This window comes from Drosophila santomea, chromosome 2L, assembly GCF_016746245.2.
Source record: "Drosophila santomea strain STO CAGO 1482 chromosome 2L, Prin_Dsan_1.1, whole genome shotgun sequence".
NCBI classification, from domain to species: Eukaryota; Metazoa; Arthropoda; class Insecta; order Diptera; family Drosophilidae; genus Drosophila; species Drosophila santomea.
The window spans coordinates 4,607,170-4,624,978 of NC_053016.2; the positions used below are offsets into that span (position 1 = coordinate 4,607,170).

The 17,809-nt window shown below is 44.0% G+C and overlaps 2 protein-coding genes across 21 annotated transcripts in view; both read right to left on the bottom strand.

The window, feature by feature from the left end:
* LOC120451455 overlaps positions 1–17,809 on the bottom strand; it is a 126,158-nt gene that overhangs the window by 88,227 nt on the left and 20,122 nt on the right. For all 20 annotated transcript variants that reach the window (XM_039635146.2, XM_039635137.2, XM_039635203.2 and 17 more), the window contains 4 exons: positions 5,006–5,064; positions 1,450–1,678; positions 1,263–1,364; positions 1,052–1,168 (listed from right to left, as the gene is read on the bottom strand). In XM_039635146.2, coding sequence (XP_039491080.1) covers positions 1,052–1,168; positions 1,263–1,364; positions 1,450–1,678; positions 5,006–5,059 — 502 coding nt within the window. In that variant the 5' untranslated portion in view covers positions 5,060–5,064. The remainder of the gene's footprint in view (positions 1–1,051; positions 1,169–1,262; positions 1,365–1,449; positions 1,679–5,005; positions 5,065–17,809) is intronic.
* On the bottom strand, positions 8,438–8,944 carry LOC120451538 (chromobox protein homolog 1). Its single transcript, XM_039635322.2, has one exon. It carries the CDS (start codon positions 8,836–8,838, stop codon positions 8,524–8,526), a length of 315 nt encoding a protein of 104 aa, XP_039491256.1. The 5' UTR covers positions 8,839–8,944; the 3' UTR covers positions 8,438–8,523.

Genomic DNA, 17,809 nt, shown 5'->3' on the forward strand with positions numbered 1-17,809 from the left:
TATCACCGCCATCATCATCTCCTATTGGAACTGAACTACTTGCGATGGGTTCAAGAGGAGTTGGAGGAGGTCGGTTTGAAAAGATAACTTCTTTGTACACTTTCCTAGTTATTATTGCTACTCTCGCAGTTGTTCTTGTTTTCGATTCGTTCTTCTTTGGTTTTAGCGATGCCGTAATGTGTTTTTATTACGTAACATTAGCCGAAGTCCAATTACGACAGCCGGTTTCTCACTGTCATATACTTTCCAAGTCGTAATCGCACTCGTTCACATGGAGCAACAGGTGCGCCAATCCACGGAGAGTTCTATCTTCTGGCTTTTTGGGCCCCTGCTGTGTGGCACTTAGTCTAACGAGCAAATGGAACCGACCCTAGGATTAAAACTGTAGCACAGATCGACGGAAACTGATTGAGATATTTCGGAATTCGTTTGGCTCCAGTCTGGGATTAGTTTAACCGCCTGTGGCTCTGAAATCCGCTCCAGCCTTGCCACAAAGCACTCGAGTGTAATCGCTACACGGTCATTATTATTACCTCGCAGATAGGCATTACTCTATTCTGGCTGAGAAAGCTTTCATATTATTGTCTGGCGCGTCTTTTGTTACATTTTCAGCTTTGGAGGCTGGGCACTCGAGACGTCTTTTTGCTGGGAATGGCACAAACCGTTAGGCCAAACTACAAAAAGCCTTTAGACTGGGCTAAAAAGAGACGTTGACGGAAGTACAAAACGGCAAACAACAATCATCTGTACGATGCTTCGTTGGCTGGTCAGTCATTATGCTAACAAATACAATGAAACTAAGACTGAGGCTGTGTACTAAGGTTACACGGAGAAAATCACCAGATGAGTCTTTCGTTTGATATAATGAAGATTAAGGGGATGAATTGAAATTGAATAGAATTGGAAAACAGAACGCAATCTATCCGTTTGATAGGACAAAAGGTCACACAGATGGAGGAGTAGTTCTAATGGTAGTTTGGGTCCTTGCCTCATTTATCTTAGTATACAAGATATATTATACACTATTCAAATATCTCAGTGTAGAACTTACCTTCACAATGGAAGCCATTGCCGCGATAGCCCGGAAAGCAGGTACACGTGAAGCTGCCCAGTGTGTTTGTGCAATGGGCGAACACGTCGCACGGCCGCTGTTTGCATTCGTTCTCATCTGTGGGAGGAGGGGCAGAAATTGGGGAGTTAGCAGGGGATTTTAACGGTTATGTAAGTTAAGACCAGAACAGAACAGACACAATCAGACTCACCTTTGTCCACGCAATTGCAACCGCCGTAGCCGTCATTGCAATGGCAGACGCCGTTCAAACACGCGCCATGTGTGCACTTGGTGCCATCCTTATCACAGTCATCTGCGGAAAATACGAAAATACAACGATCCGGTGTTAGGCAAACCCATTAGGCTTTCAAGCGATTCCCGCTTAGATAGATACTCACTTGTGCATTTGAGCTCTTTGCTCAACTCATCGGCACCCAGGAAGCAATCTTGGGTACCGTCGCATAGTTTCGATAGGTTGAATAGCTGCAAATATTCGGTGGACTCGTTGACTTGGCAGCCAAAGTAGCCATTCTCGAGGTTCAGGTAGAAGACCTCGCCGCGAAACCGACTATTCGCCCTCAAGTTCGTCTTGAATGGTTGCGGTTGTTGTGAATATTGTGAATGTACCTGCAAGCACACGATACAAATACATTAGTTAATGGCCGGCAATAAAACGAAGAGTTGTAGACGATCGCTGCTGGTAACCCAATTTAAAGGTAATGCTTATTTTTATTTGTAAGTTTAGCTAATGGAAGACAAAATGTATGTAATGTAAATGTAGTTCTGGGAAATATATGATAACATTCGGTATAACAAAAAAAATGTATATACAGATCCTACTACTGATACCAACATTTTCTAGAAGGAAAGATAGTAGCGAGCCCCAACTCGCGCAACAAAGGGTTAAACCTTTTCCTAATGCCAACCTTCGCTGCAACCTCATTTCGTTGATGATAGTATTTATAGTATAGTTCCCCAGCGCTGGTTCGCTAAACTAATTTAGATTCAAATTAGATACAGCGAGCTTAGCAGGCGTAGCACCGGCAGCGCTTCTTCAGATTTCTCAACCCGATGTGGTCCATATGGGCACGACCCGATCGTACAGGTACGAGGTATTATATGTAGATACACCGGTCCATTCTCCACTATACTGTGTTGTTCCGCCGCCACTTAATTGTTACACTTGGCTGATTTTACTTTTAGCAAAACAAAAGTTGTTCGCCGCCTGCCATATTTTCTTGGCCAAAACTCTGGCGACTGGTTGGTTTGTTTTTGTGGCATTTCTGCTGGCAGTATTAGATAGCTGGCTGCAAAACAAGTTTGTCACTTAAGACCTTTTTGTGCTCCAGCAAAAATGAATTAAAACTAGTTTCAATACCTGTACCTATTGTCGCATTAGCCGTTGTGATACATATGTGATTGTACTTCTATTTTTGTAGCCTGTTCAGTTTGACTTCCTACGCTCAAATATAGTTATTAAGTGGTTAGATCAGATTTGGATGGAGCTTAAATATTTGTAAAACAAGATTGGTTGAGAGATTTCTTCAATAAATAACCAGAGTTCATGCACGTCTCTTTTTGTGATTACTATTGAGCAACAAAACTTTATGATTTACTCTTAGAAGTGAGTATTTTTACGATTAAGCCTTTGGTAACCAATTCTTGTTAAGGCTTGCACATTGAGAATTCGTACGTGTATATTGATTTATAGTACACTCTATGCAGGTTATTGAATCTTTCTTTCTATCTAACTATCAATAAATAAATAAATATTTATACTATCAATTGTTCGTTGGCCTAAAATCTTTTCCTTTTTAAGCCATTAAATACCGAGTTCAGTGTCTCAATTAAGTAGAAGGTTCTTGTCTGCAGTTTTTTTTTCCCTGTTTCCTTATTTAAGGCCAATTTTCTCTGCCTTTGTTTGTGGGCGCCTAATGAGCCCAGGGAGGCCATAAAAAGGCAGCTTAAATTGCTCTACGACCCCGCCATGGAAGGTGTGAACATGAGGCACTGGCTGTCAAGTTCAAGTTTAGCCGCGAATTGTTTTAGGCAGATTCTTATCGGGAGGAAGACGATGGAGGCGGGCTCTCTTGTAGAACTCTATGTGGCTTTGGCTGTACCTGTTGCTTTTCAATTGCTTTGTACCCACTTCACTTCACGCCATGCAACGCTAACGGCCTTGCTAAACAATAGATACCGCCGACTCTGCGACTTTTATCAATTGACAGGCGGCACAATGAGCACCACATGCACTCAACTGAGGCAGCAATACTCGCAGTGTGCTGCAACAATTAAAGGCGTGCGAGCAAAGATGTGCACAGCCGATGGGGATGCTGATGCTACACACTGATCCAACTGATGCCTCCTCTACTGAAAATGACGATGATGATAATGATGATGATGCGGCTGCTGAACGCCAAAAGCTCCCATGACATTGAGCGGCATATGCCAGCGACTACAATGCGCAATTTTTCGTTGCCTGGCTTGTTAACAGGCGCAATGACAACGGCAGACAGATGACGACGTTGCACGTCAACGCTCAAGTGCACATCCGTTATAACTGTCAATGGGTATTAACTCGGCTGTATTTGGAAAAACCAAACTACATACTACAATATATTTGATTTGAGAATTCTTTTCTTTTTTATTCCAACACATCCTAACTGGGCTGAAATTTAATAATAATTTACTTTTCCCAAAACGAATAAATCTCTAAGGCTCAAAAAAATAATGTTTAAAAACCGTGTTTACTAAGCAGCTTAACCTTTTTATTTGTAAGTAGGGAGTGGTAAGTTCATACAAGTCTACCTTACTCGCGCAAACCATTTGCAAATATTGTCCTCAAAACAACAAAGTATCCGTCAAGCGGCAAGTTCGTTGCCTGAGTCTTTTGTTTGAGAAAAAATAAAGCATTCTCGAAATCCACAATTAATAATGATCCCATCTAGCTAATCAAATGAATTATGACTGCCTCGCATAAATCAAGTTCCAACGCACAAAGGAAAGCAAATATCCGTAAAAGAATCTCGCCATGGAACCATTGACAGAGTGTCGCAAAGAAAACCACAAACGGCAGAGAGAGGAGGAGTCAATGAACTTGGCTTTCGGCTTAGGGAATTCTCTTTGGCCAATTTCTCAAAGCCCCTCGAAGTTCCCTCATTCACACCGGACACCCTTTCCCCCCTCGCCGACTGCATAAATCGATGACTATCAAAGCGTTTTTACAGCTAATGCGGCTATTTTTATTCATTACGTTTTCTCGGCTTTCTTCCATCGATTGGCTCCGTTTGGTTGGGTTCCTCGGCCAGTCGTTGACCGCAGACGCTGTGATTCTGCTCTTCCGCTGGCCCTATCATTACTAGTCAGTCTTTCTAGCCTGGTTTTCTTCGGTATGCCTTGAAATTCATCTCTGGCTGCCAAATTGTTTGCCCAGCATCATCGTTTCCTCCCAATCTCTTGCACAGTTCGCAGCTAGCTGTTAGTTTTAATAAATAGATATGCTCTCGCTATGCCCAAGTCATTTTGCAGTAATTTTTTCTTTTATGGCTCATTTGCATGAGACCAGTCCGAATACCGTTAGGTCATCAAAGGTTCCAGCATCGTTATAATTTGTTTCCTCCACTTCGCTTTCGGATTCTATATTATATCGCTTGAAAATAACATTTGTTAATCATTGGAGTTCTTTCACTTCTGGGATCTTTCTTGGGTTATTTGTTCAGAAATTTGTTTCATAATGAGGTGGCAACTCGTAAATTTAATCATATTTTTCTTTCCTCTCGACCGGCGAGGCATAAAGCCTTTTGTTTGAGCCTTGCGAGAACTCATAAATTAATTATGACCCCTGCGCTAACTGCAGCTGGCAGCCTCTGATCTAATCCCATCGATATTCAGGTTTAACCCCGTCAACTTAACACTAATTAGCTTAATAACGAATAATGTTTATGGGTAACTTACTGCACTCGAGAGTAGTAGCACTATCCACGTGACTAGTGGCAAAAATATTTTCATTTTTGCTGCAAAGAGATCAAAGAGAAACAATCGCACATTAATAACCATTGAAAAATCAATTATAGCATGTTGGGTAACAAAATATAAATACAATTATAAGGCCACCCGGGAATAACCACTTCAGGCATAAGACGCTTTTCGGCTTTGGCCGAAAATAAAACAAATAAAAATAATTAACTTAAAAATGTTGAGCACGCACAAACAAAACACAATTGGCCTGGTCATCTCGAACAGGTGCCAAAAAATAACAATGAAGGAGGGACCAAAGACAAATGCCCAGTCGGGTAAATGACACTTGAAATTTATGCGCAAACACGAGTCTGGGTCTGGAGTCCCAGGCTTATCGCTTCCTTCGCCTTTCCCTGAAAACTTATCCAACAACGGGACCGGCATAAAAAAATATAGTAATGCCCGAACACCTTTGGCGAAACAGAAAATGTTTAATGGCCGCAATATTCATTGTTTGCTACCTGTTGGCGATTTTCTCACGCATTCGTTTTCCACTTTCAGTTTTCTGTTTTCAGCCCGGCGACTGATTTTCATTAGACTTTGGTCTTGGCAACGAGAAAAACGTCAAATGGGCATGGACTCCCTCCGCGTGTTAATTGGGTAGAATGACAGAAAATTGTTTTCCCCTGGCGGCGACCGGGTTTTTGGGATAACGTAATCATTTTTGTGTGAAGTCTGATAGCATCTTTATATGGTAGGTGGGAGCATTCGTGATTATGACATAAGACAGCTAGAGACGGAAGTGTCTGGGAAGAAATCGTTAGTCTGCAGGTCACAAATATACAATTGAGTTTTCACAACGAAACAGTGTAGAAGATTGTTATTATTAAAGCAGATTAAAAGTTTGTAAGGGTATTAGAAGTGTGATGTGGATTCCAGTTCAGTTTACGCTGTTTTCATGAGGTTTAACTAATTGCCTGAGGTATGTTGCTTCTAGGAACATCAGCCATTCGGCCCTATCGAGAGCCCACTGTAACTGCAGATGGGCGTGAACAAACAACTTTCTTAGTCCGGCGTGAATGCTTTAACGTGTGTTAAAGTATTTGCCACTATCTGCGAGTGGCGTAAACTGGAAAAGATCGCCTTGGGTTGGCCATAAAGCCTTCAACGGGCTAAAGGTAAAAGGCAGGCCAAGGATTGTGTTTCCCTTTTGGACCGCGATTTATCTATTTCAGTTTATCAGCTAATAAACGCTTAAATAAAATACACACTCTGAGCCAAATTACATGCGCTTTGCAGTTCGCCAAGTTAGCAGAAGGAAGTCTCGCAGTCAGAGTTTCGCGTCTTGTTTGCTGACTTGGCCATAAAGGGCATTTGTGGCCCGGGATCCGGGCGCAGAGATTTGCTCCATTCTAACGACATTTGAAGCCCGGGCAGTCGGGCGTCTTCTAATCTTGTTCTGGCCGTTTCCAGATCCAAGTCCGCTGCCCCTGGCCATTTGTGTTTGCCCATGTTCATGATCACTTAATTAAAGCTGGGCCCCCAGTGGTAGTTCTCCAACTCGGGCTTATGTTTATTGTGGCTGGGGCTGCGGAAAGTACTGTGTTCTCTGATGTCCGATAAATTTATGTGGCCGCGAAATGAGCGTAATTTGGTGGGTTTGCGTTTGGGTTCGGATTAACTGGCCGGTATAGGGGTTTCCTGGGCAGCTCCCTTTGGCTGACAAGCTGATATATGTGCGTGATAAATGTGGCAAATGTGGTTTCTTGTTTTTCCACCGATTGCAAATCACGAAGTGCAATGCGGCGCCTCCATCTGCAGCACGTATTTCAAATTTCCAAATTATCGGCAGCCCCGGCAAATCGAAGGAACTCCTATCGCAGATGCTCTTAATGGCTTTCTTTCTGCTGTTAATTGTAATTGTCGGCTTTTTACGCTTTACAATTGGACAGTTGCACAGCCGAGCTTAATTGAGCAGTCAGGAAAGTGCGATAAAACCAAGAGCGATGCATTCAACAAGTGAAGCTGTGGAACAAGCGATATGAAACAGGAAGCCATATTTGAAAGCAAAATTGCGAGTATTTTAAGCTATTAAGCAAACTCAAACGAACTCTTCGCCCAAAAACATAAAGCTAAATTCTACTCAAGCTAACGGCACCATCGACTTCAAATCTACGCAGATCGTAGATCTTATCAAAATATTTGTACAATGTCAAATCATTCTTGAATGAAGGCCAAACAGCCACCGGTCACTTGAGATTTATAAGACTAGTAGGTAAAGACCGAAAAATCGTTGAATCTCTTGAACTGCAAAACGAGAAACTGGCTGCTCCCTTGCCCCGCTCTCCTCGGTTGCTATCTCGCTCTGATGCGGCGGCTGTCAACGCTATCAACGTCACTGCCGCCATCCCCATCTCTCTTCCTCGCCGGGGGATGATCTCATCTGGCTTTAACCTGTCTAGCCACTAAATCAAAGTCAAAGAAGCCAGTGACACATTTTTGCCCGATCGTCCGAAAAACAAAAAACAACAGCATTCTACACCAAAACACACAGACGTAAAATTAATGATGGCATCTGTATTAAAAATAAATGCTGATAGCTTGAAAAATGGGTTTCTCGCAAAGCAAACATTTTGTGCAGTGGAGGGGGCTATAGTGTGAACACACCCAAAAAGATTGCGACCGGATGCTGACGCGTCATCGATGCAATCGACAGTAGTTGGAAATTTTTCATGTTAATTCGTGCGTTTTGCATGTGAGTGGCAATTGGGCTGTGATTGATTTCGTAATGGCAAGCGGCGCCCCATTTTATTTATCTTTTCTTGTGCGCTCTTGCCATAAATCTCAGCATAAATCGATTTAATCTGCCCCTGGCCACGCCCACCTGCTGGTGGGCTCATCAATTAATTATACTTTTTCAATGTCAAAATGTCGCTGCAAGGAAGGTGCGCCGCCTGTTTAACCCTTTTTTTTATGTATTACTTAGTTGACTGCATGAATGCTGAGGCGCCGGCGAAAGGGCGAAAGAAACCTGTGAGCTGGGTCTGATCCTGCGGCTTAGCCTTCTTTTCTAATTGCAGGTTTTCCAACGCCCCGATGTGAAGGTCACTGACAGCATTAAGTGCACTGGCAAAAGTTTTGCTGATACTTACTTACTGATAATATAAATTTCAAAATCCGACGAAGTCTTTTCGCACGGTGTATACATACATGTATAATTTCGCGGCCGGCAGTTAATGCCGCCGGCCTGTCTCCAACATCAAGCTGCGGCCAGGAGGCGGAGGGCGTGGCTGGGGGCCGAGCTAAACTCACTTATTCACCTGCCCGCATGCCAGCAAACTGCAGCATCAGCAGCAACCAGTTCGCATGAAAATGCATAATCAATCAGCAGCGACAACGGTGACCAGAAAAAGTGAAAAGCTCGTGGCAGAAGATTCAATACTCTTTATAGGCGGTATCCATAGATCCGCAATGTCTCCGGTACATAACAGTAAGTTGTGAATTTGCTTAATGACCTATTCATTTGATGTGGTTTCATAACCCTTGTCGTTGTCCAAGTCCAGGGGGTCTAGGTCTTCTTGGTCGATGACATCCTTGAACACAATGCGCTCCTCGTAGAACGAGATGACCAGTTTGGGGCATCGAACGTTGGCCACCCTGGCGGGCACCAAATCCGCTTGGTCGCATCCCTTCCACTGCATCAAAAACGTCAGCTCGCCGGACCAGTCGCAGACTCCAAGGATCCGCAATGGCTGGAGTCCACGATCAAATCCAACTGGTGGCTCCTCCAGGGAAGGAGTTGTGGATGTCACAGACATCGAAGGATCCATTTCAATGTATTCTTTTTTTCTTCGGAGCTTGTAATACTTGAAAAGGCAGCTTGCTTAGATGTTTTATGATGAGTCGCCAATTGTCACGTTTCTTTAAGTGTGTACACACCTAATAACAAGTTTCAGTTTCGATAACTTTCGATTTGTATTGGAAATCTTGTTGGAGTGGCAGCCCTGAATATTTTATTAGAAAAGCTTTAGGGGAAACCCCAAACAAAATTGCATTTTCACATGACTAGCCATATTCTTTAGCATTAAGTTAGGGTATTGTGCATTCCAACGCCCATTGAGCGTATCATTGGTGCATCTTCATCTGACATTTCGCACGACTCGAATGTCAAGGCGCGATTGTCGGCGATATTACTTGCGATATTGGCCTTACGCGGCTCCACTTGTTAACTTGAATTCGTGTAAAGTGGCCGCTCATTAAAAGCTCATAAATCAGGGCTGAAGGGAGGAGGGTTTTCGGTGGCACCACCAGTAATTGCCGTTGCTGGCCCAGTGTCAAAATAAAGGCAAAATAAAGGAACTCAACTCGTCGGCGGAAATGATCGGCCACCAGGCGATCTCAGGGTGACGGTGGGAATGGGGCATATTGAGAGTACAGCTAGATGACAGTAATTTCCGCATATTGGAGAAGTCTCTTACTCTCGGATGGGCCTGTGATTAATGATTAATCTGCTCGGTGCATCCGCCGCTATGACATTTAGCCAACGCCGCCTGAGAACCCGCTTCAGCAACAAAAAGAATCCGACTCGGAATCAGAAACAGAATCAGAAACAGAAGTCGGCGGTGGGGTGGCCAGTTGAAGCCAAAGTCTCCGGTCGCCAGTTGGTGCCATTAAACGCCGCTGGAGCTGCTTGGGCGCACAATTTAAAGCAGCAACTAACGCAGTTAGACAACAAACCACTTTCAAGAGCTGGCTGGCAAACAGGGAAAACGGCTTTCAACTCGTTTCGCTGCCCGCTCAGTTGCAGTTGCAAACACTGGGCAAAATGAAGATGGTGCTCCTACAAAATCAAGTTTTTCTGTATGATATCATTATGTCTTAATATGTCTTAGTGTGATTATAAGCTAGAAAAACATTTCATTTCAGATGGAGTTCCTATATTAAATATATACATATTATTTATTATTTACAAGAGCATTAAAAATCAAAGCTTTTTGCAACCAATTTATTTTAAAATATTTGGCTAAAATATATTATTTTTCATAGAGAATAATTATCCTCCTCGTAAAATATATTTTTTTCAAGTGTACTGCCGTTAATGCTGCTGCTGCCGTGGGTGCAGCCGTTGAATGTTGCATGCTGCCAGTACGTTCAACTTTTGCAGTTAACAGTTAGATTTTGAAATAGCCAACAGCACTGGCATCGGCATTGGTATCGGTTCTCTGGGATTCCAGTTTTCTGGCCACGGCCTGAGAACCCGGCGATCAAGATGCGCAGCTCCACGGCGACGGAAGGAAATTGCCGTCCGAGGCGAAGTCGCAGCTCCGATCGCTGGCATTGCGCACATCAAATAAATACTGAGACTGGTGGTACTTAGCAATTTTTGTGTTAAAACAAAATTAAAGCAATGCCAGCAGTGGTGCTGCGGTGTAACATTAACCCAAATACATAATTCCCATTCCCGCCTCATCGACAACGGACAAGGATCGGCACATTAATCATTGGCAGGGGGACAGCTCTTGGGCAGCGGCAGCATATTTGGGTCTATGGGTGAGCCCCAGTATCCTAAGCAGGAAATCATTAGAGTGCGATCCAAGGAATCCGCAGGGGTTTGGCTTATACATACGTTTTTCTTGGGAATTTTTGTTGTACAACTTGGCTCTGCCTGAAGGTCAGTTTCTAAGTCTTCAAGCGGAGATCATCGCGTGACTGGGCAACAAAAACCCATGATAAATTCCTCACATTTATGATGTGTCCTTTTGCCAGCGAAGGTCATACCACTCTGTTCTAATCTTTTTGTAGAAATAAATATAAAGTTGTTGGACACTATTTGTAGAACATGTCTGTTGTGGTTTCTAAGAAGGTGAGGTTTCGCATGGGCATGCTAAAATATTAAACAACAAGAGCTTAGCCCTTTAAACAAAATCTCCATCTTATCCCCTTATTTCGCAGATCTTCACTTCAAGGGTATATTGATATATCTGCGATCAGGCGAGTGAGACATTACAAGAGATATCCGAGAACAATGTATATATCTTGTCAGCAGGGAAGCGGCTCCATCGGATTGACTTTAGCTGACTGTTGACAAGTTTCTGATAAGATTAATATGCCGCACGAGCTTAAAGGTTAAGCATGCAAATCAGGAGATGGCGATGGCGGTGGCGGTGGCAGTGGTCCAGCGGGAAGCATTGACCGCTCAGAAGGACATGCACTGCTGGCCAGGGAAAGGATGAGGAATTCTGGAGGAGCAGCAGGAGGCTAGATGGCTGGATGGTACGAGCTACTAAATCTCTTTATTGCCTAGTGGCAACACAATGGGGGAACAGAACTGGAGACGCCGACTTATTTGTAGTAGCTACAGCCACTACGCACCGTATGCCTGATGTATTGTTTTTATAAGGCTTATCCCCTCTTTTTATTTTTTTTACATTTTTTTTTTGTAGTTCAGTCTTCTTGTTTATGGTGTGCTGCTGTACTGTTTGGTTTATGCACATGCACCCAATGAGATCAAGTCGATACGTTTCGATTTGTTAAGAGATGGCACCTAAGCGGAGGCCAAGACGATGGTCACTGGTGTTGCATTGACATAATTGAGACATTATCGATGGTCTCATTGGCGGACTCTATTTGCAGCCAGCCAAGGGGAGAAGTGTCCAGCGATGATCGGCTGAAAATGTCAAGGTTACCTTGCCGACCTTTGGCCAAGCACGAAGCAATTTAAATGCAATTTTTGCTTAAATAAGAAATAAAATCCCCAGCAAGGCAAACATCTGCAGAGCTGCAAACCAAAAAAAAAAAAATAAAAAAGGAGAAGAAACAAATATTTGCTAATTTATCCTGTACGTGTCCTCCAACTAAGTGCACAGGTTTTGGGCCTTAAGCCGGCACGTTACCGCTGCGCGTTGACCCTCCTCCAACTCCAGCTCCATCTCCATCTCCTCCTCATCCGCATCCTCATCCCCATCTAGGCCTTTTAGGTCTTCTGGTTGTCTTCTGGCTGTTTGGGCCGTGTTGATTGTTTGCGTTGGACGCTGGCTGTTAAAATGCCTTTGATCTTCTGATATTTCTTGGCCCTGGCCTGGTCTCCCGGTGCCCGGTGCCCGGTGCCCAGAGAACCAGTGAGCCCAGCAGACATGCCAAAATGACCAGTCCCCCATTCCCGATTCCCGACTACGACTGCGACTGCGACTACGACGCACGGCGGGCGTATTTAACTTGACTTTGACTGGCTCCAACTGCAGCTCTAGGCCCTTTTCTGGTCTCTGCGGGCAACTTGTTAAAAAGAATGTCGACTCCGGGCGACGCATGTTTTCTTATTTTCCTCCCATTTTGTTCTTTTATTTCCCCCAGTCTGCACAACTCCTCTTTCGGCGGACTCTAAAATTTCGCTTTCATTGCCGGCCATGACGGTGTTCTTTTCCTTTTTTTTCCCCACATTTAACCCAGAAATTAGCCGCTACCCCAACCCACCGATCTGGTGGCAACTCTTTAATGCAACTTCAATGGCTAAAAGCTAAGGAGCTGACGAGCTGGATCGAAAGATTGGAAGTTCCGAAGATCCGAAGATCGGTGGAGGGACAGAGGTGTTAATTAGGTTTTTTATAGTCTACGAATCTCTGTGCCACATTATTGGCAAAGCAATCTTCGGGGGCCCCTTGCTAAACATAAATGTCAATATTTATTTACGCGGCTGTGGTCGCAATTTATTTCCAGTTTTTAATTGAAAAGGCTGGCCTCCGTCGGGGATACTGGATTGTGGCCACAATTTGCTGCACAATGTGTCTAAGCTGAGCCTCGTAAATGTCCAGGCCGCCGTAAATTGTGGCCCACACTGAGGCGAATATCGGCTACAAAGTGTATATATGCCAAGGACATGCCCTTTGTTGTGGGAGCAGAGGTCTGGAAACTGGTTTTTCTATTACACCACCAATATAGGAGTCAATATTTTGGCTTTCGAAAGTGATGACCCATCCATTCCACTTACTTGTAATGCTTTTGCCGAGCGGTGATAAAAAACCGATGAAATGAGCAAGAAATTTAATCAAGTTTTATTTACACTTAGCATTTTGGTTACCAAGAAGTAATTTTACCATATAAAATTGCAAAACGTGATCAAAGCATGGCTATATCTAGGCTATTAAACAAATTGAAGAAATGGCAGCCATCAAAAGACAGATAATCTGTTATATATTTCCCATTTCCAATTTCCAATTACAATGCCTGCTGCACTGATTCCTAACTGACACACTTTCTTGGAGTGTAGAGTGTGGCGACTACGGCCCACATGTGCCCGTTGTTGTGGGTTTTTTTTTTGGGATTTTTGTGTGTTTTCGTGGCATGCAGACCTGACCTCCAATCGACAGAGCCCGTGGCGCCTTTGATGGCTTTCCAAAATGCACACATTTCGCCTACGCCGGGTGAAAGAGTCTGGCCGAGATGGAGAGCACGGAGTAGGAGCGAGCAGGAGTTGGGCTGGCCAGACCATAAATGGACACACACGATCTGGGGAGTGCAGTACAGATTGTTGCAGTTGAAAACCCCATGTGGCCATAAATGGAGCTGGCCATTAGAAAGGTAAATTGCAGTCGATTTAATTCAATGCAGGAGAGCCAGTCAGTCAACTCTAATTACAAGTGGTGGTGACCTTTCGGACGCTTCGATGATTTCACTAAGTGCCTCGGACACCCTCGGCTCTTCAGTTCTTGAGGTTACATAATGACTATGAAGACTCGTGCATGGGATCCGCTGCAAAGCAATCAATCATATAAGGGCAGTGCCTAACGGAAATACCCAGAAATAATGTAAATTCAAGAATCTGAATAATCGGGGTAGGTGACTGGTTCTTCATTTCAGTTCTTGGAGTAGTCACCACTCCAAGTTCGGTCTCGTACCATTCTAATTTATATGATTTTTACGTAGCTATCCGGCGGAAGTAAACCTCGGCCGGTGTTGCCGTCTTGCCACTTCGACTGCTTCTGCCACTTCTTGGCCATGTTTATTTGTGTTGTAAATTGCGAATGCGCCCCACAGCAACAACAAAAGCGGGGAAAACATAACGCGCAGTCGCGCACTTCAATAAACAACAGGAGGAACACCACAACAGCCACAACAACTATATATACTTGGGCATTAGTTGCCTCTGGCATTGCGTACGTGCCCGGACCCGGCGTCGCCATTTTCATGCACCGGGAAAAATATTCCTTTAATAGGACGAACCCAAGAAAGCTGCATAGTCCCATAAGAAATTGTATATGCCTTACAACGTAAAATTAAATTCCCTTTAACCTTTGCTTGGCAAAGAAATACATAATACTGGGTAGATCAACAAATGAATTGAATGAGCAGTTTAGGCAAGCTGTATATACCAAAAAAACCTTGAAAATTGTTATTCCCTAAAATGACCTCAAAACACGCACTAAATTTCTTTCTGTGCAGCCATCGCCATCGAATGTGGATGGTTTCTTTGGGTTTACCACTGACAAAGACGACAACCACGCATCGTAAAAAGAGTTTTATGCAATTGCCGCTTTGGTTTTGGCCCGAATGTGATGTGGTTGTGTTTGCCTATTGTATAATAGCCCCATGTGTGTGCGTGTGCGGTATGTGCTCTGCATAATTTTATGATTCGTCCGACAGTTCCTGCAACGCGGGCCAACTCGAAAAGCCATGTCCATTGGCGATTTCCACTTGAGGCCTTTTTTTTTTTTTTTTTTTGTTTCCTCGGAGGACGCGTGGGCGATGGAGTGCATGTGCATGTGGATTTGATGCATTGATTGAATTTAACGCAGCACAATTTGGCCCCAACGCTCTGGGCCAAACGGGCCAAAAGGGCCAAAGTCGAGCCACAATGGCTCAGCGTGAGTCAGGCGGAGATGTGCCACTATGTGACTGGAATCGCAATCGGAATGCCGCGACGGATGAGCCGCGGATGGTGGATGGTGGATAGTCGATGGTCGTTGGTAATTGTAAATGGCCGGACAGGTCGGTAGCTGCCATTCAGTGTTGCCAATTTAGCCAAATTTGGCATGTGACTAGGTTTTTTTTTAAAGAGCGGCTCGTAACTGCTATTTTATCCGACTCTTGTGGAAGTTTCGAAAATGGTCGAAAATCTTTATAATAATAAAGTGGGACGAGAGCTAGATCTTCACGGCGAAGCTGTCGGTGGAAAAACTTAGGAAATAGTGTCATCATGAAATCATCAACTCTTGGATTCGAGACAGCAATTTCTTATGCTTCCGTTTCCATTTAAAACTTTTTTCTTCGAGAAATTGTGGTTTCTTTCCAGTCATTAGGAATGAATTTGCAGAACTCCGGTTTCTTATCCCATAACATATTTCCCCCCAAGTTAAAGCCACTTTGTGTAGCAATCGAGGTTTTCTTATCCGCACTTCATCTTGATTTATTTAGTTTGCTTTAATTTATGACTCGACTTCAAAGCGATATTTCCAACTAATCCTGGTCGCAGCATTCCTGTTTAAATTATCGCCGCCTGTACTTCTGATCCAGTGGCTGGTTACAACGAGAGAACCTTGAAGCATCCCAACTACAAGCGATTTAAATATACGAAAATAACTAAATCTAGACATAAAAAGCGACAACAGTGTCGCAAACAAGAAGTCTTGTAAAAATGCAAATCAATAAGCAAAAGGTCCAGTTTGCCTGCCTGCAATAAAATAAATGTAAGAAGCCAGCCATTAAAAACGTCCACAAGGAGTACCTTGGCCAGTTGAGTTGGTCAGTTTTTGTCTTTTGTCGCATCTGGCAGACGCCGAAGCTGCGGTTGCAATTTGGTTTAGTACCTAGGTGTTAATTATCGCTAAAAGTCAATGGCGGCCAATCGGCGAAATCTGCACAGGGGCATCGCATCGTGCTTTGCATCTGCCCCTTGAGAATACTTAGAGCTGCATCTGAAGTTGGAGCTGGGATTGGGGATTCGAGTGGCGGAGCAGCAGGTTGCACTCGGACAGCTGTACAAGTGGCCACGATAATTAATATGAAAATATGTGAGGATGGCGCAGGACAACTCCACTCCGCAGCGCAGAAATGTCTGCTGCTATTTTTAGCGGGCAGTTTTTAATGAGCCCTGTCCAAAGTCGTGCCCATGCTGCAGGGGGAGTCCGAGAAGAGCTAGGAATCCGTAGGGCCACCCGGGTGTCCTAATTATGCGTTCATTTCTCCTCGCTTTTATGAATTATTAAAATCAGCATCGCCGGCATTAATTGCTTTATAATAGAGATGGCGGCGATCATGGCCCAAAAGAGGTGGCCGCTTCTCGGTTTCCGTTGCTGAGCCGAGTGCTGTTTTTGAGACTTTTTTTTGCCGTACTCATATTTCTATAATTTATTGTAATGCACTTGGGGCGTGTTTCATTTCTCGCTTTAAAATGGCATAAATTTTTAAGCCATGCCCCGACCCATTCTGCGTCTCTGGATTCCGGAGTCTGCGGCTATTTAACAATTTATTGTCTGTATACATATAACCGCATTTATACTATGTATATACATTTTTTCCTTTTATTTTCATTTTTTCTGTAGTTGCATTTTGTCCGAAGTCGACAGCGGCCACGACCACCTTGATGTTCATGTCCCGAACCGACAACAACGACGATGACTCCAACGACTGGGGGCCAATTTACTTTAGTTTTCATTCATGTATGTCGGGAGTGGAGAGGAAAATAAGAGAAAAAATCGCTGGAAAAAACTGTAAGCTGCGTTCATTACACGTTGTTATTTGTTGTCTGCGGTACATTATTGCTCTTGTTCGCTGTTTTGCTCACCAATTAGCTGCAGTCGGCCAAACGAAAGACTGCGACCACGAACTTGACTACTCGACTGCTGTACGTTCTGAGTGAGGAAGATTACTGCCGCCGAGGGCTTTTGTCACGTACTTTCCACGGTCCTAATCCACTTCTATTGCCTGGAACTTGGCTCTTTGCACCGGGAACTCGAAGAAGTCAAAGAACTACCTCGATTTTCTTGCTGACGCACCACCATCAACATCATGCTCATCCTCCTCATGACGATTATGACCGGCAAGGGGGGCTCACATCAATCAAATGCCTCATTGTACACGGTTTCCTTCTTTGTATTTATTTTTTTCTTTTTATTTAACCAAGGGCCGCCACTTGAACTTGACATTTGGTGTAAGTGACCATTAAGGAAGTGCCTTGGGATGGTCGGAGTCGGAACAACTTGGAGCCAAGCCTGTGGCAATTAGCCGGGAATATCAATCAACGCACCATTTGAGTGTGAAAACAGCTCAGCTTTTAATTACAAAAGCTCTTTGTGTGTGGGACTCAGAAGTCGACGCAGTTGAAGGCCTCCCATGTCCCCGCCCACGGTCATTTCAAAACGCCTCTGCGCGATGTTTGTTGCCAACTCGCATTTGTTAGAACCGCATGCAAACCGGGTCTGTTTGCCTGTCTTAGCTTGGATCATGGGTAATAAGCCAATTGGCGTCGGCCAGGCCATACTACATTTTAATCAAGCCAACTGAGCTGTAAAACCCACGCACCATCAAAGCCAAATATGTTCCCCGTCGGCGGTGCGAGACTCGCACTCGGCATCCAAAGTGTCGCCAGCTGTCGACCTTCGAGGCGTTGTTGAGTTGAGTCATGGCTTATGCTTTTGGCCATAACCGACAACTTTGTGGACAGCGAATCGATGGTGAAATTGTGTAGATGTATCCCGGATGCAAAGCGCACTTTATTTTCATGTTGAAGCTATGTATGTCCTATATACAGTGTGTCCTACATAAAGTTATAACCACTTCTACTGCTTAATACTCTGAGAACCTATTAAG

Bases quoted from the DNA above. Each gene is read 5' to 3' on its own strand.
- LOC120451538 (XM_039635322.2), bottom strand. From the start codon at position 8,838: ATGGATCCTTCGATGTCTGTGACATCCACAACTCCTTCCCTGGAGGAG.